At 39.6% G+C, this 17,317-nt stretch overlaps 1 protein-coding gene across 1 annotated transcript in view; it reads left to right on the top strand.

Moving 5' to 3' along the window:
- LOC117417406 (ras-related protein Rab-3B-like) overlaps nt 1-17,317 on the top strand; it is a 35,255-nt gene that overhangs the window by 1,535 nt on the left and 16,403 nt on the right. Inside the window, exon 2 of the mRNA XM_034029547.3 lies at nt 540-764. Coding sequence (XP_033885438.1) covers nt 540-764 — 225 coding nt within the window. The remainder of the gene's footprint in view (nt 1-539; nt 765-17,317) is intronic.

Genomic DNA, 17,317 nt, shown 5'->3' on the forward strand with positions numbered 1-17,317 from the left:
ATATCATATGGGGTTTATAAGCTATGTTACTGTTCGTACGCTCAAATAAATCAATTTAAAATATAATATATGTATATTATATTGTTATATCTTGAATTGATAAGTCACAAAACCAGTTTATTCCTAATTAGGCCATGTTGACTGTAAATGTTATTTGTAAATTGTCTTGGAATGGAAACATGTTTAAGAGATTATAATCAATGGGTCAGATCTCATTTCATTCCAATCAGGAAAATCACAGTTTCAAAATAAAGGTCAGTAACACACTTGAAGGCGTGGGTAGTATAGGTAAAAACTATAAGAGACAAAGTCAATTACTATTAGACAAACCTTTCACATAGGGCTGTACTTGACTAAGTTTCCTATAGTTTACCCTTAAATTACCCTATGCAGTACAGTACTACAAAAAGGCTAACATCTATATTTAACATGCATATTGTTCATGGTTAAACATTTTGAAACGTTTAAAAGTCCAATATATTGGGTAGCAAAATAACCCAGAGACTGGTTCTGAAGTTGTGGTCCCCCCTGGTTCTTAGATGGCTTCAGTGGACTCGCGGTTCGGTCACAAGGACACATCGGATCAGAACTTCGACTACATGTTCAAGCTGCTGATCATCGGGAACAGCAGTGTGGGAAAGACCAGCTTCCTGTTCCGCTACGCTGACGACTCCTTCAGCAACTCCTTCGTCAGCACCGTGGGCATTGACTTCAAGGTGAAGACTGTGTACCGCAACGACAAGAGGGTCAAGCTGCAAATCTGGGTGAGTGCACCATTCAAAAGATATCAATTCATAATGTTGTTAAAAAAAGAATGATCTGGTGGTCCCCGAGTGGATCTCCTGGTAAAGGCATGTCTGTCTGGAGTGCAGGGTGAGTCATAGAGTCATGGGAGTGTCCTTGCTGGGCAAAGTTCTTCTTTCTTGACTTGTATTAGCTCTGGTGTGCCAGTATGTTAGGGAGGCAAAATGTCGGCAGGGACTGTTTCTCCTCACTGCACTACAGAGAACCCTACTGGCCAGGTGCCTGGTTAGCTCAAAGCGGACACCTGCAGGGCTGGCTTTGTCCGCCAGGGGCCTGTAGCTTAAGTTCCTGGGTATAAGGAGTCGATTGGCTTGGTGTTGGAATCGGAGGATGCCCCATGGCACTGCAGAAATAGAACAACATTAATAAAAAAAATAGTGCTGTACTTCTTCAATTGAAATGTCTATAATTGCCATAATCTTTTGAACATTTTAATTCTTAGAATTTAACATATGTCACAGATTCAAAAAGCGCAAGATAACTTACATTTTTGCATTCAACCTGAATTCAGACTGGATACCATAATGACTCTTTTGTCGTGCATGACAGTAATTTAAGCATTTTATAATGCCAAATATTCACACATTTTTTAAATAATGCTTTGGGAGTCAGGGTCCCACGAACCCCACCTTTTAGTCATCAAATGAATAGCTTTAACATCATGCTGAAACTCATTAACTCTCTCTACTGCTCCAATCTGACAGCATTAGGCATGCCAGGCAAAATAAATCCATAATGACACCAGAGATAAGCTTGGCGACTCGCCACAGGATTCTTTCTGTTTCTAAATGAGTGCTTCTTGTTCCCAGCTATATCTCAAACATCCAGCTAATTACAGATTGTCCTGATCTTGCACACCATCATCTAGCTGCAGAAACAGAGATAACAGATCAAAGATAGTACAGGGGTGCCAAACTGTCTTGGCTCAAGGACCCCCATTACATTAGGCCTGAGGATAATCACCCATGAATCTGTAATACGTGTGATGTGCTCTTTCCTGTACATCTTGGGCAGCAGTGTGGAGTAGTGGTTAGGGCTCTGGACTCTTGACCGGAGGGTTGTGGGTTCAATCCCCAGTGGGGACACTGCTGCTGTACCCTTGAGCAAGGTACTTTACCTAGATTGCTCCAGTAAAAACCCAACTGTATAAATGGGTAATTGTATGTAAAAATAATGTGATATCTTGTAACAATTGTAAGTCGCCCTGGATAAGGGCGTCTGCTAAGAAATAAATAATAATAATAATAATAATCTTGCTCCATTGTTGGAATATTGTCTTTCATATAAGATATAAGGAAACTAGATTATACAACATGTTTGCACTGGATCACCACAGCATCTGTTGTCACGCACATACAAGAGGTCTTGGTAACAAAGTGACATTTACTATCCCTAACACACCCACAGTAGCATAGAAAGAGTGGAGGTATCCATACAGACGCAGTTTCTTGACAATAGGATGAATATTTTCTAGCTAAGGTGTTATATCAGTACTGGTGCTTCCACTAAATCCTATGTGAGTCTTGGAGAAGAATAGAAACATTATTGATTTGCTTATTGATTTGCTATCACGAGCACAATAAAGAGATAGTACAGCTATGGCTAAAAGTTTTGTATCGCCCTATAGAATTAACTAATTTTGCTTCATAAAGTCGAATGAAACCTGCTGAATAATGTTACATTAACATATTCAATTACATATCACTTTGTAGTTTTCCATATACCTAACGATAAACTAACAAATTGAAAAATGTGACATTTCAAAATCTAACATGAAATACTGTACTACTATTATAGCTTCCGGTAGACTTTTGCAATGTCATTTTGTAGTTTCTTTGATTACATGATGTTAAATAAAATATCTACATTATGTTCATGTAGCTTTTTTTTTAATTATGTCTCAATCCTAAAATTCTAGGTGATGCAAAACTTTTGGCCAAAGCTGTACACTGGCAATGTGAATAATAAACTGACACAATTTATTCTACGTCATATTGACTATAGAAGTTAGATAAACAGAAGAGACAGAAACTCAGGTTTCTACATAGAGTTCCAATAGGGTCCCCAGAGACTCTAAATTCTAAGACTCTTTATTCTGATATCATCTCTCTAAAAAGGTTGCTGTCATTCCAATTTCTTTCTACCACTCCCTGATCAAGTCCCACCGTGATATGAGGCTGCTCTGCACGCAAAGCTCTCTTCATTTTAATGTTGCTGTATGCCATGGCAAAAGCCTAGAAAAATGCATTGTAAAAATATGATAACATATAGTAAACATTCAGCACAGCAAGAGGCTGCTATAATGTCAGTAAACTCTTTATGGCGTTTGTTTATCCAAACTGTATTGTGTCGTTTTAATGCTGGCAACTCTAAATGAATGGCAGTGACTAGTATATTCCACTTGTCATATAATATAGTTTGCAATCTTTTTAATACATTTTGTAAAGTCTATAAAGCTCCTGTAATGTTTATTAAGTACTAATATGTTACCCCTTGTGTGATGGAGGTGGCTAGTTGCACCTCTGGTTTTGTAACAGAGAATGTGTCTAGCTGGGTGCTTCACGAATCCCCAGGTCTGATTCCTTCTTCCTGACACCTAATCAGCATTGTTGGGAGATAGGAGGGTTGACAGATTCACAGTTCCATTGATAACCCTTGTTTCTACCTGCCACTGGAACCGAGCCTAGCTTGTGGTTTCTACATTGTAGCCTGCAAACGAAAACGAGATCTGCTTTTGTACTTTTATAAAATAAGTGTTGAGAGATCCAGCGATGATTAACTCATATTCGATGCTGCCTGGACAGCATATTAGATCGGCCAGGGTGTCCTCGGCTCACCGCGCACTAGCGACCCCTGTAGACTGGCCGGGTGCCTACTGGCCTGCCTGTATGTTGCCCAGAGCTGCGTTGTCCTCCGACGCTGTAGCTCTGAGGTGACTACATGGCGGGAAAGCAGAGTCAAAAGAAGTGGACGGCTGACGGCACACGTTTCGGAGGACGCGTGTGTCCGTCTTCGTCCCTCCTGAGTCAGCGCGGGGGTGGCAGTGATGAGCCAGATTGAAATAAACAATAATTGGGCTTTCCAAATTGGGTAGAAAATAAAAATAATAAAGAATTGGCGATTCCAAATTTAAAAAAAAACAAACAAACAAAAAAAAAACAACGCTTAAAATTGGTATTAACATGTTTAATGTACAACATCCTTTTACAGTTCTAATAATGTCCAAAAAAGATTAGCAGGTGCACCGTTACTATATTATTAATTGTAATGACGAAGAACTATGAATCCAGGGTTGATTTTCTTACCTGTTTTTTCAGTTTGATGGCTATTGTAGCTTTCATTCATACTCCCTTCGGATTTTTTCTTTTCACAACAAAAATGCTCCTGAGGTCTTTACAGTCTGTAATCCTTGTATACATTTTTCTCTTCCTACTTGACATTTTGTGAAGTCTTGCGGAAGTACAGCGGCGTGTAAGTAGAAGGAGAGTGTCTTGTTATTTGACTGCCTCTCAAGTTTGTCTGTTAAATGAATATCGACACATTTGAATTGCATCAAACAAGCTGGCGCCTGGCCCCGCAAGCGCAGAGAGGCAAATACAGGATCATTTCAGACTGCTGTTAATTTTATGAAGTTGGTTAAGTATTTCTGTCTAAGAGGGGAGCAATATTTAATATATCTTGACCGATACAATGTCGTTCTCCTCATGCTCATACCATTTGATGACTGCCTGTAGCAAAGGGAACACAATTTTTCTGTTAACAAGGGGAACGACGTTCCCTTCCATTCCCCCTCAATAAGCTACTAACAACCAAACGAGCAAGATGGGCTGAATGGCCTCCACTCGTTTGTAAACTTTCTTATGTTCTTATGTTCTTAATTCAAGCCCTGGTTCAAACAGTTAAAATGTTTGTCTCACATTGCGGGAATGTTTTCATGAGTTCCTCGGAGATTGAGTTTGAAACCCTGCTTGCACAGACAAAAGTGTATGTTGTAAGTGAAGATAGTAGCGAGGACTATGTTTTAGATGTAGAAATGAAAATGGCATTAGAAAAATAAAAATGCAAAAAACAAAGGAATGTGAACCAGGAACGGAGAGTAAAGTTATCGATCGTTTTGCTGAACCTAAAACAGATGAAGACCTAAATATCATTGCCAGTGATTGGTTTTCGAGAAGTAGGCCTACTCAGGTCGGGCAAAATGTAAGTGAGGGCTGTAATCTTGTTTGAACAATGGTTAAACAAAAGAAATGCAAAAGCTATATAGGGCCTAAACTGTGAAATGCTAAACTGAAATTGCAAGTGTTTCTAAGTGTTACATTTGAAATGTATAATACGAATGAACTAATTGTTGAAATGATTGTTGCGTAATAAAATGGAATTCGCTTTTCTGTTGAATTGTTCTGACTAGTTTCATTGGCAAATCAACAGTTTTCTGTGGATCCGTAGCAGGAACTGTGAATTCCTTCATCAACAATATATCTGCCCCACACTCCACTTCTCCTCAAAGCCACACAGCCAATTTTAGTTGGAAGATTCATAGAATGAATCAATCAAATGGTGACATCGCAGAAATGTTACAATTACACGTAGTCAAAACCGTTAATCCAGTGTGATATGAGAATGGAAGGATTCGTGCCGATAATATCTGAAGCAGGTGAGAGAATGATGGCCAGTAACAACCCGCTGGTCCATCCTCTCCTCAGGCACTTGAAGGCATTCTAAGTAATGTCTTAGTTGAGATAACTGTAGTATTTAAGAACCATAGCAAATTGCTCTTTAATATAACTTCAGGGAGGATTTCAGTAACTTACACAAAATACATGTGTAAGGTCGCTCATGCTTATTGAAGTAACAAACATGTAAAACCTTTGTTTTTAGTCCTTTATAAAATAAAAAGGTGCAGAAGCTTATTTTTTGATCTCGTAACAGTTCTTTGTCAAGGCATCTTGGTCGAGAAAGACAGAAACACAGATAGTACCCCCTTGACTTGCCAATAGATTAGAGAACAAATAATTAGATTAGAAAATACCCTTGTCTGCCATGTGTTTACATGATGTGTCATGTCCCTTATAAAAGCTTACCACAGTATTTTTGCATGGTATTTTTTACAGTTTTCCCATGCTTTTCCCATACTTATAATATGGATTTACCATAGTTTACCATGATTTGCCATGTTTATTAATATGCTTTGCCATACCTTGCTATTCTTTACAATGCTTACCGACGGCCCTTATCAAAGTGGTAAACAATGTGCTATTATCTTCTGACTCATCCTTCTATCGACCATCAGATTTTAATTGACCGTCTTGAGAATCTTGTAGGACTGTCAGGTTGCGCACTATCTTGGTTTAAATCCTATCTTTCAAATACGTTACAATATGTTCAAATTGAGGATGACTCCTCCTCCTTATCTATAGTTATGTGTGGTGTTCCGCAGGGATCTGTTCTTGGGCCAATCTTGTTTTCCCTGGGTGGCGATGTCTGTAGACACAAGGTAAACTTTCACTGTATCGATGACACACAAGTGTATCTATCTCTGAAACCAGGTGATTCCACATCTGCAAACATCATAACTACCTGTCTCACTGATATTAAGAAATGGATGTCAACAAATGTTCTACTGTTAAATTCTGATAAAACAGAGGTCATAATTTTGGGGTCAAAAAATCAATGAGAGAGGGTAAATCAATGTGCCTGTACAGTGGACAGCTACCCCACTGAGTCAAAGACAGAAAATCTGGGTGTCATTTTTTACCTTGATCTTTCATTTGAATCCCACATTAGGAACGTAACTAGAGTGTCTTTTTTCCATCTAACAAATATTGCTAAATTAAGACGCTTCCTCTCAGCACAGGATGCTGAGAGACTGATGCATGCCTTTGTAACTTCTAGAATAGACTACTGTAATGCCCTATTTTCTGGTGTTCCAAACTGTGTTTTGTCCAGATTGCAGCTTGTGCAAAACGCTGCTGCCAGGATCCTAATGAAAACAAGAAAGTTTTATCATGTTATGCAAGTATTGGCATCCCTACACTGACTCCCAATATGATACAGGATTGATTTTAAAGTCCTGCTTTTAACCTATAAAGCCTTAAATGTGTTAGCTCCATCATACCTGAGTGACTTATTTATTGGTTCCATAAGTTCCAGGTCTCCCACTCCGATCTCAGGATGCTGGGTATCTCACCTTTCCAAAAAGTTTTAAAAAGAACACAGGTTGTAGAGCATTAGGCTACAGGGCCCCTAAATTGTGGAATTAATTGCCAGCCTCTATAAGGGAGGCACCAACTATGGTAGCTTTTAAAACTAGGCTGAAGACATATCTTTATAGAATGTTTTATTTTATTGTTTTATTACTATTGCCTTTTTACTGTATGTTTTATTGTTTTTATTATTTCATCATTATGTATTTTATTGTATTTACTAATGTGTTGGTCTGCTTCTAATGCTTACTGCTGTGTATATTTTCTTGTTTTGCCCATGTGAAGCGCTCTGTGGCAACTTGTTGCAAAGGGCGTTATATTAAATAAAGATTGATTACCATGCTTTCACTTTGCTTTATTACACTTTGCAATGTTTTTACTATGGGAAACTTTTATAAGAGGTGATCTCCTATATATATATAGGGGACAAGCAGAACCAGCTCCTCCTTCAATGCAGTACTGAAACAGAGAGGTCCAAGTAACTACACCGGGCTTCTAAAGTAAACCTGGGAAGGTTATAAGAAAATAAATTGATAGCAAAGCATTTTCGAACTTCAATAAATGGCTAAACTTATTTGTCACACAAAATAAAGCATTAAGGAAAGAAAAACCATTACATTGTGAGTTGAAGCTACAGTATATACTCTTTAAGGCCAATGCGAAATAACATGGGAGGGGCCATTTCAGCTGGAGTATCCTAGGTTACCAGGACAGCTGTGATTACAAGTCGAGCTAAGAGGTGTCCTTCCTGTGTGTTGCCCCTTTGGAAAAAGGAACGCAGGCTTGGCTCGGAGCCTAGATATAATCAGATTATGATTATTATTTTTAGAAAATACTGTACCAGAGCTCTTGTTTCATTGCACTCCTTTACACCACCGGTAATGCTCCATGTAGGTACTGTTGCTGGCAAGGCACTTGCCGAGCCTGAACACTGGTTGTCATGGTAGCCATGCTTTGCTCAATGCACAGTGTTTCCTCTGGGAGTCAGACCCAGGTTGATGTTTATTTTGGGATACCCTGTTTTTAATGAGAGAGGCCAGGTTACATATGTATATAAGCTCCTGATAACTTGCTGTGGTCACACCATGCCAATTATGTTTGCTGCAAAGCAAGGAGAACTTTGGGGTTTATTTTTTGTTCCTTGGCCCCTCCAAATGTTTCACATCTTTACAAGAGTTTGGCAAGACTTATTTTAAAGTACTGTTTTGTCTGGGACCCATTTTAAAAATACAGCTTGAGTCTGTGCAAAAAAGTGCTTGTAGGATTGTATTGAATGACTGGAATTGGGATTCTACTTATGACAACCTTGTTAGTCTTAGTTAAACCATTAAGTGGCAGAAGGTCCTATTTTATTCTCGTTCATTTCTATAAGGTTCTGCATTCACTGTGTTCTACCTCTATGTCGGTCTGTACTCGTAATAGACCTGGGCTGAGAGGTCTCCACAGAGCTGCTCTGACCATCAGTCCTTTTCACCTTCAGTTGTGATCGTTATCCTTTCTTCCTTTCGGGTGCCATTGTGTCATTGCCAATCCTCTCTGGGTTTAAAACTGTTGTTCAGTGCTATCTGCATTTGAGGTGAACTTGTTTTAGTTGTAATGAAATTTAAATATACAGTTATAGATGTCTACAATTATTTATTTCGGCAATTTTTTTGCAAAACTCCAAAAATGCTAATTCAAAAGTATTCATACCCTGACAAGGAAAATGAAATTAATATCTTGTTGAGGCAATAATAATGAAATTAATATCTTGTTGAAGCAATAATACCCTCTTTTAAACAATTAGGATATTTGATAATGTGCTTTTGGCATGATTCTTTGGTGATTTTTGACCATTCTTCAACACAAAATTGTTCCAGTACATTCAAATTCTGAGGACTTCTCTTGTGCACAGCCTTCTTCAACTCATACCAAAGATTCTCAATCGGATTTAGATCAGGACTTTGACTAGGCCATTCCAGAATCTTGATTTTATTCTTTAACCATTCTGAAGTAGATTTTGATGTGTGCTTTAGATCGCTGTCGCATTGGAACGTTCAGTTGCGCTTTAAGCCAAGTTTTGTAGCAGAGGGTTTCAGATGATTGGCCAATATCTTTTTGTATGCTATGGAATCGATTTTATCATGTATTGGAACTAAATTTCTTGTGCCATTGGAGGAAAAACAGCCCCATAGAAGGATATTACCCTAAATACTTGACAGTAGGTATGATGTTCTTTTCTTTGTATGCCTCACCAGACTTTCTCCAAACGTAACGACTATCAGCGTGACCAAATAGTTCGGTTTTTGCTTCATCACTCCACAAAACCTTTGACCAGAACTCATATCCATTGCAAACTTTAAGCGATTGTCCTTGTGACGTTTTCATAAGAGTGGCTTTTTCCTTGGCCTGCAATATGCAATACTCGACCTATAGTTGAAATGGAAACCCCAGTCCCACTTGCAGCCAATGCACTTTGAATATCTTTGGCAGTCGATCTTGGACTGTTATTAACCTTCCTCACAATTCTTCTACTTGTTCTTGGTGAAAGAACCTTCTTTCTTCCAGACTGAGGGAGTGTCAGTGACAGTACCAGGAGTCTTGTACTTGATAATAGAAACAATAGTTTAAATTGGGATACTCATATGCTTGGAAATCTTCTTGTATCCTTCTCCAGCTTTATGACAATAATTCATTTTCTGCCTGAGGTCTTCAGATAGCTCTTTACTTTTTCCCATATTGACTTACTGGTAATGACAGCAATCATCCTATGCCTAACCCTTTTATACTCTCTAAGAATGTTCACCTACAACCCAGCATTTTATAGACTTTTCTAGAATTAGGTTCTGCATTATCATATTGAAATTTCTAGCACCTTGTAGACAATACCAAGGGTAGGAATACTTTTGAATTAGCATTTTTTGAGTTTTGCAATAAAATAAATAATTATAGATTATCTATTTCTTGTAACTTTTTTTCATCACCCACAAAAGCAAAACTTTTGCTACAAAAGATTTTTCCTAACATTCTTTGTTTGAGAAATTTCTAGAAATTATACATTTACATTGGGGTATGTAAACTTTTGACTACAACTGTAAATATCTTCATCTTTTAATATATTTGTGTATTGTATGTATACCCATGTGTATGTGTTTTTTTTTAATTGATAGTTCTTGGATGTATAATAATTGTTGCATTGTTTATTATTGCGTATGGTCTACTTAGGTCTCTCTTTGTATTAGTGCTGCACTATTGAGATGTACCTATGCTGGCCCTGTGGGCAAGATATGAACCTGCAAAATAATGATGGAATTGAAATCAGGAAGAACAAATAATAGGAATAAGTGAAGTATGAAATATGCTTCCAAAGGTTTCACAGATCCTGATTAGAAGCACTCTTAGGTAAAGTATTTCAAATCGAAATCCTGGTTCACTGCTGTTTCAAAACAGTAAAAGTAAGATTTAAGCAATGTTTTTTTAATAAAAATATTTGTACATGGCTGTGACAGGGTAGCGTTGTGGGGCCAGGCAATGTCGGCAGGGACAGAGGCTCAGAGACAAGGGAGGCTGCAGTTCAAGCGTGGCTGCGTGTTTTAATTAAACAAAAATAAATCTAAAAACACTGCTCACAGTGCAAAATAAAAAGGTTCAACAAAAACAATTGACTAACACCATGAACAAAATAACCAGCTCAAGAGCTCAAATAAAGGTTCATACAGAAAACCAAACCATTGTAGGCTGGGCATTAGCCTTCACTACAAAGTTTTACACAGAATACCAACAAACACACAGTGTAAACCTACCCCACTCCCTTCTCAAACACCAACTCTCCAAACAAAGAATTTTTCTTTCCTTAAATACCATGTGGCTGGAGCTTAATTAATCATCAATCATTCAATTTAGCTCCAGCCACATTCTCCAATGTATTTTGGCAGGGATAGGAAATTAACCCCATCCCTGCCAACCACCACCAAAATACCCTAAACACTATTTACAGGCAGGGCCCTGCCCTGCCACATACACCCTCCCCCCCCCCTATGTGCACAGCACAGATGGCCCCCACTGCCATCTCTCTCCCCTTCTTGAAAGCCATCCACCCTCCCTCAAGTCTCCTATTGTCCTTCTTCTCCTCTTCTTGAGGAAGGGTTATTCCATAGTCCTGCGTCCTTCCAGGCGGGACCGAGACCCGGCGACTGGACCCAGGCGCAGTGGATGGGGCATCGGTAGTGCTGGCAGGCAACCAGTTGGCTGCAGCCCCAGACAGAGGTGCTAGCCCAGGCGACCATGGAGCGATGTCTGATCTACCAGGGGGAGCGGAGCAGGAGACCAGGTGACCAACTGTGCCTGACGGTGCTGCGACCTGGGTGGTCGAGGCTGTGGAGAAGGTGGTCTCTTCACCTCCCCCCTCTTCTTTGTAGCCGGCAGTTCCCTCTTCTGGGGTTCTGGCCATTAGTAATGCAGCAGCGAAACTGCTGTTTGTGGCAACAGATCCCGGGCGGTGATGTGCAGGCATCCGCGGGCGGTGACGTGCAAGCATCCCCGGGCGGCGACCCCAGGCGACGGCGAGCAGGTGACCCCAGGCGAAGCAGAGCTGGTAGCAACCCCAGGCGAAGCACAGCTGCCAGCAATTCCAGGTGAAGCAGAGCTGCCAGCAAAGCCAGGTGAAGCAGAGCTGCCAGAAAACCCAGGCGATGCAGAGCAGGCAGCAACCCCAAGCGAAGCAGAGCAGGCAGCAACCCCAGGCGACGGCGAACCGGCATCCACAGGCAAACTGGCATCCCCAGGCGACGGCAGCAGCGGACCCTCGGGAAGCGACAGCAGGAGGCACGAGGGGAGCCCCCGGTCAAGCAGGCGGCAGCGGGAGCTCCACTTCTCCCCCTGGTGGTGGAGGCGAGAGCAGCATGCAATTTCCCTCATGCGGTGGAGGGCGGGAGCGGCAAGTAGTCCTCTTCCTACTAACTGTGAGTTAGTAAATGGAAAATCTCTGTAGAAATTCACAGGGACAGAGGGACAGAAATGTAGCTTTTAAGAGTAATTTCAGAAGCAGATATATTTGCTGGAATAGTAGAAAGCAAGGTAAATAATGAAAGCAGAAACAGCAATAAAGAATAATTGAGAACACACACAATAGGGTGTTAAACAGGTAAGAAATGAAATATTATGGATATGTAAATTCTATATATAGCAGTACCCCCTTGACTTGCCAACAGATTAGAGATAAAAAATAAAAGATCAAATTAGACAATACCCTTATCTGCAATGTATGCAAAGTAATGTGTTTACATGATGTGTCATGTCCCTTATAAAAGGTTATCACTGTATTTTTGCATGGTATTTTTGCAGGTTTCCATTCTTTTTCCATTGTTATACTATAGTATAATTCCTATTGTTATACTATAGTTTACCCTGGTTTGCTGTGTTTTTTTATGCTTTACAATACCTCACTGTTCTTTATAGTGCTTACCTATGCTTTATCATGCTTTCACTTTGCTTTATTACCCTTTGCTGTGCTTTTACTATGGGGCATTGTTATATCTATATAAGCTGTTTGAGAGAAGCCACAATGGTGGAAAACAGGACCGGCACCAGGTTTTTGTGGCCCCAGGCAATAGACCACCAGTGGGTTCCACCCGGGTTGCCCTGGTTATCCCAGAACCTTTCCCCTTAACAGTCCTGGGAAGATACAATCTCTAAGCCAAAAAGCTTCATGTGTGCAGCAAACAGCAGCCATCTCAACACACTTCTCTTAAATCCCTACCCAACAACATACTGCCTGTCTCATACCTGTTACAAACCATGCAATAACCGCAGTGGCAGCTGCTTGAGCTCTTAAAATGTGTTTAAATGACAAAGGGATGTTTGAACTACTGTCATTCGACTATGAAATGACATCAGTGATGTAATTCCTCTTTTCCAGAAGCATCATGCATGTAGGTAATTGTAGCAGGGTGGTAGCGAGCCCTGTACATTCATTTGTTTATTTATTTTCAGAACGGGGCTTCCCCCTCCGCCCCTGTGTTATTTTGTGTTTATTTATGTATTTATTATTTATGACGGTGAGGCGCCGTGTATTCTGTTATTATTTCTGTGTTTAGTTATGTATTTTAAATGACGGGGAGCGCCGTGTGGTTTTGTTTATTTTTAAAAACGTGTTCTGGCAGAGTCGAGATTGGTGCTCGTCCTCTGCCAGGAATAATTAATAAACTCGTGCAGAAGGTGGCCATCTCCCAAATTAATTAAGTGATTAATTTTGTTGCTAATCGGGAGATCACCTGAATATAAAAGCCTGCAGCTCTCAGCACTCAGGATGGGTGTTAGAGAGGAGAGAGCGAGCAGCGAGACAGAAAAACGAAACTAAAATTAAGCATAGGAACAGTGAAGGCAATCTGCCCAGCCTGACCTGTGTTTTATATATTTTGTGTTCGTGATTATTTTTGTTTACACAGTTTCTTTTTGTTAAAATATTTTATTTATTTTTGTTATTTAAAAAATAAAACGGCGCGAGCGCCTTTAACTGCAGTACTTGCCTGGTGTCAGTTTTCCTTCCTGCTTCTGCCGTGACGTCACCGACTCAGCCACCCTGTCACAGTAATAATTAATATTAACAGGTGAGACACAAGGGTCTGTGCTAGTCATGCCCCTCATGGCCCTACAAGCGAGATAGAGAGAGTGCACATCAATCCTGACATCATCACCCTGTCATTCAGTCCTAGGCCACTCGGGTGAAACTGTCAGCTGTGACAAATTATGTGGTGGTCTGCTTTAATGCATTGTAGAAAAACCTGCTGTGTAGGAGGTTAAAATCAATGTGGGTTTTCTTTAGTTTTTGCAATTTTGGTGAATCCCATAGTAATGTCAGGCTCTTCAATACATCAGAAGGATACTTTTTTAAAAGTGGTTATAGCTTAACAAAATAATTCCATACATTTTCTTGTCATGGACTTCCATTAGCTATATAGGTCTCAACTGTGTAAATATATATTTTAATTTAAAACAAGGTGTAGCATCTGATCCCTTATAAAATTGTACCACAGTAAAAGCACAGCAAAGTGTAATAAAGCATAGGTAAGCATTGTAAAGCCCAGAGAGGTATGGTAAAGCATATTTAAACAACATGACAAACCATAGTAAACTATGGTAAATACATAGTATATCCATGGGAGAACAGCAAAGTTACAGTGCTAATTTACCATGGTAAACTTTTATAAGGGATGGTTCACTAGGTAAACAAATATCTGTTAGCACTTCCATGGTAATCTCACCCAGAGAGTGAAATTGTCCCCACCCCTTCAAAGTTTTCTTTCATGTCATTAACCAACCAGCTGCTTCCCATATTGAACAAGATGCAACATGCGTTTACCTCAACAATACTGCTGAGGTGAAATCAGGCAAGCAAACTTTCTTTTACCCAGTGCAATACCAAGTATCATTGCTAACTGCATATTTGGGACCTATGTAGTGAATGAAAGTAAAGTTTCTGGGATTGTTTTGTCAGCTACAACCACTTTAAGAACTGCATTATGTTGTGATTGAGGTTCTCGTGATCTCTGGAAGTGTATAAAAACAGGTACTTGCTTATTAAAAAGAACGTTCCAGAAGGATTGATCCAATACTGCTGCCGCTTTCCTGGACCTGCATTGAATCCAACAACATTTCAATTCTTGGATACGTTCCGAATCCAAATAAAAGTTCTGTTCAAGCTCAGTTGGTGTCATTGCAGATACTGAAGGTAGAGGAGATTGGAGTTCAGCTGCCCTAGTATTTGGCAGAGCCAGACTGATCCTAAACATGTGCCGCTAGTTAGGAATATTCTGTAGGACTCACCGGTGCGGCGGTGTGTCACGTTATCTTGTGAGTCACATATTATAAGAGATTAGAAACATTTACTCCAGCGCTACTTATTAAGGTTAAGAGGTGATTGTGACAGACTGCAAAGTCACTCACAATTAGCTTTCCAGAAATGATGGCTAGCTTCACGTTAGGCTTTGTAAACGATGCAGTTTAGTGAGGGTTATTGGAAACCTTGAAATAATATTGTGTTTCATTCAAGAATAGACTGAAGAATGATGTATAAAACGTTAACTAGACAAGGGCATGCAGCTCATTTGGTGGTCAAATTATAAAACAAACAACTTGATGCAGTTATGAAATATCACAGCTATCTTAACTAATGTATTTTTCCTGTTGTTTGGATCATATTGTTTGTCATTTTTCTGTGTCAGTCATCACATCCTGGAGACATTTTGAAACCCAGAAGTTAAACTTACCCCTGTGGCCTGAATAGAGCTCTCCAACATGTCCTCTCTCTTAGTACAACTGCTACACCAGAGAGTGTAACAGTGAACCTGTCCCCTGGCAACACTGACATACTACAGTTGTCATGTGTACAAGCAAACAACCACAATATCTTCATTATAACAAATAACAGAATTAAAAAGAAAGACAGTGATAGCATAAGTGCTCCAGATAAGCTGTGTCCAAGGTGTTTTACACATTGAAAAAATATGAATTACGTATGATATTTAAATGTAATGCGTAAAGAATATGAACAGCAATTTGGTTGCACAGCTTGAGTTCACATGTTATCAAGCTTATTGCACTGCGTTGGTTCCTGGCGTCTCAATGGTCAATTGAGCCTGCCTGGGAATTGCCAATTGCAGTGTTTGGGACTGGTGAATAAGCAACTGGGTTCTTGATCTTAGTCCCCCTCATTCTAATCTACCAATCTACCTATCTGTCAACCGAATTTTTGGAAGGTAAATCTATATAATGAATACAATATTCTGTGTTTGGAGAGAGTCAGGATGCTTTATAATGTTATAGCAAGACGATCAATCAGAAATACAATATTATGGTTTCTTTAATTGCATTAGTGCAATATCGCTACAGTTTTTTGGTATATAGTATGTGCATGCAGGCGTTTTGTTAAGTATATTCCATCTGTTTATTTGCTTCACAGACATATTATTTGTGGTAAATAAAGCAAATAATAATTGCTGTTTTTATTGTAAGACCAAGTTTTTGTACAGTAGTTCAAAGTAAAATTACAGTTAAAATGTAAGGCTGTAGTTAATGCATACCCCATAAGTTAGCTAAAGTATGAACAGTATTTATTGAAAGTAACGACTTCAAGGTAATGTTGCATTTTACTCATCCAAAACACATTTTACTTACATAGTCTAAATTGGAGAGTAAATTACTCCATGACCCAAAACTTTATCTGGAGTGCAGGATAACATTGCTCATGCTGGTATAAGTAAAGAAAATAGGTCTAAAAAACCCTATGGTTATACTCCTTTAAGAACTGTTGCACCCCTAAGATTTGTAAAAATCCTTTCTAATACAGATCAATAGCTGAGATGTGACAGCAGCAGGAATCTTCCAAACCTCTTCTATTTGGGTCCTGTCAGGTTTACCAGCACGATTGTATGATTTACTGTGCTCCTCCAGTGTTAGGATCTCAGAAATTGTCCAGCTGTAAAAACCAGGGGAAAAATGTGTCCCTCAGGATAGAAAAGCTTTTAAAGAAAATAAAAAACCTCAGCAATGGCGGTGTGAGCCACGCCGGTAGAAGGACAGGCTTGTGGCTTGGATAAGCTGGCTGGCAGCTGTTTCATTATTCAGTGATGGAAGCATCTTTCAAGGACTCTGTGCAGCACTGCCCCCTCAGGCGTGAGAGCTCGGGCCTGCTGCGTTCTGTCTGAAGCTGACTTGACGTCCCACTGGTTGATGGTCACCCAGGGCCACTGCTGAACAGCGTCCTAAATGTCCTAAATGTGTTTGATCTGTAACCCAGTGGCGGGCCGGTGGCCAACATTCTTGGGTGTTCACCATTGCAAGTTTATTGTACCATGTCGGTACTAGACAGGACAGATCAAATCAGGACCAAAACCATTGCCATTGCTGATAATGCTATGGTCTGCTTCAAACACTTCAAAATAGAGGTCTAGTACTTTAACTACACTATTGCTACACTGCGCTTTTGTTACATTATTTAATACATGCACTCACAATAAAGATTTGTGAACTGGAAAATGACTCTGTGAAATACCAGTTTTTAATGTACATTCCATTCTCACAATTACAGAATTGTGTGCTAAGTGCATGTAGTAAATATTAGTAAATGTTAACCACAGTGTAACCACTTAAAGTTAATGTACCTGTATTTTGAAGTGTCAGATGAAAGTGATATGGTATATTTTGAAGGCAATGAAAAATTTGTGGACAGGAATAAAAGAATGTTAATGCTGTACTACTAGCAAGATACGACTGAGAACAATACTATATAGTGTTTCTTGCAAGTTTAATAAGATTACAATTGTACAACACAA

This window comes from Acipenser ruthenus, chromosome 12 (assembly GCF_902713425.1).
Source record: "Acipenser ruthenus chromosome 12, fAciRut3.2 maternal haplotype, whole genome shotgun sequence".
In the NCBI taxonomy this organism is placed as follows: domain Eukaryota; kingdom Metazoa; phylum Chordata; class Actinopteri; order Acipenseriformes; family Acipenseridae; genus Acipenser; species Acipenser ruthenus.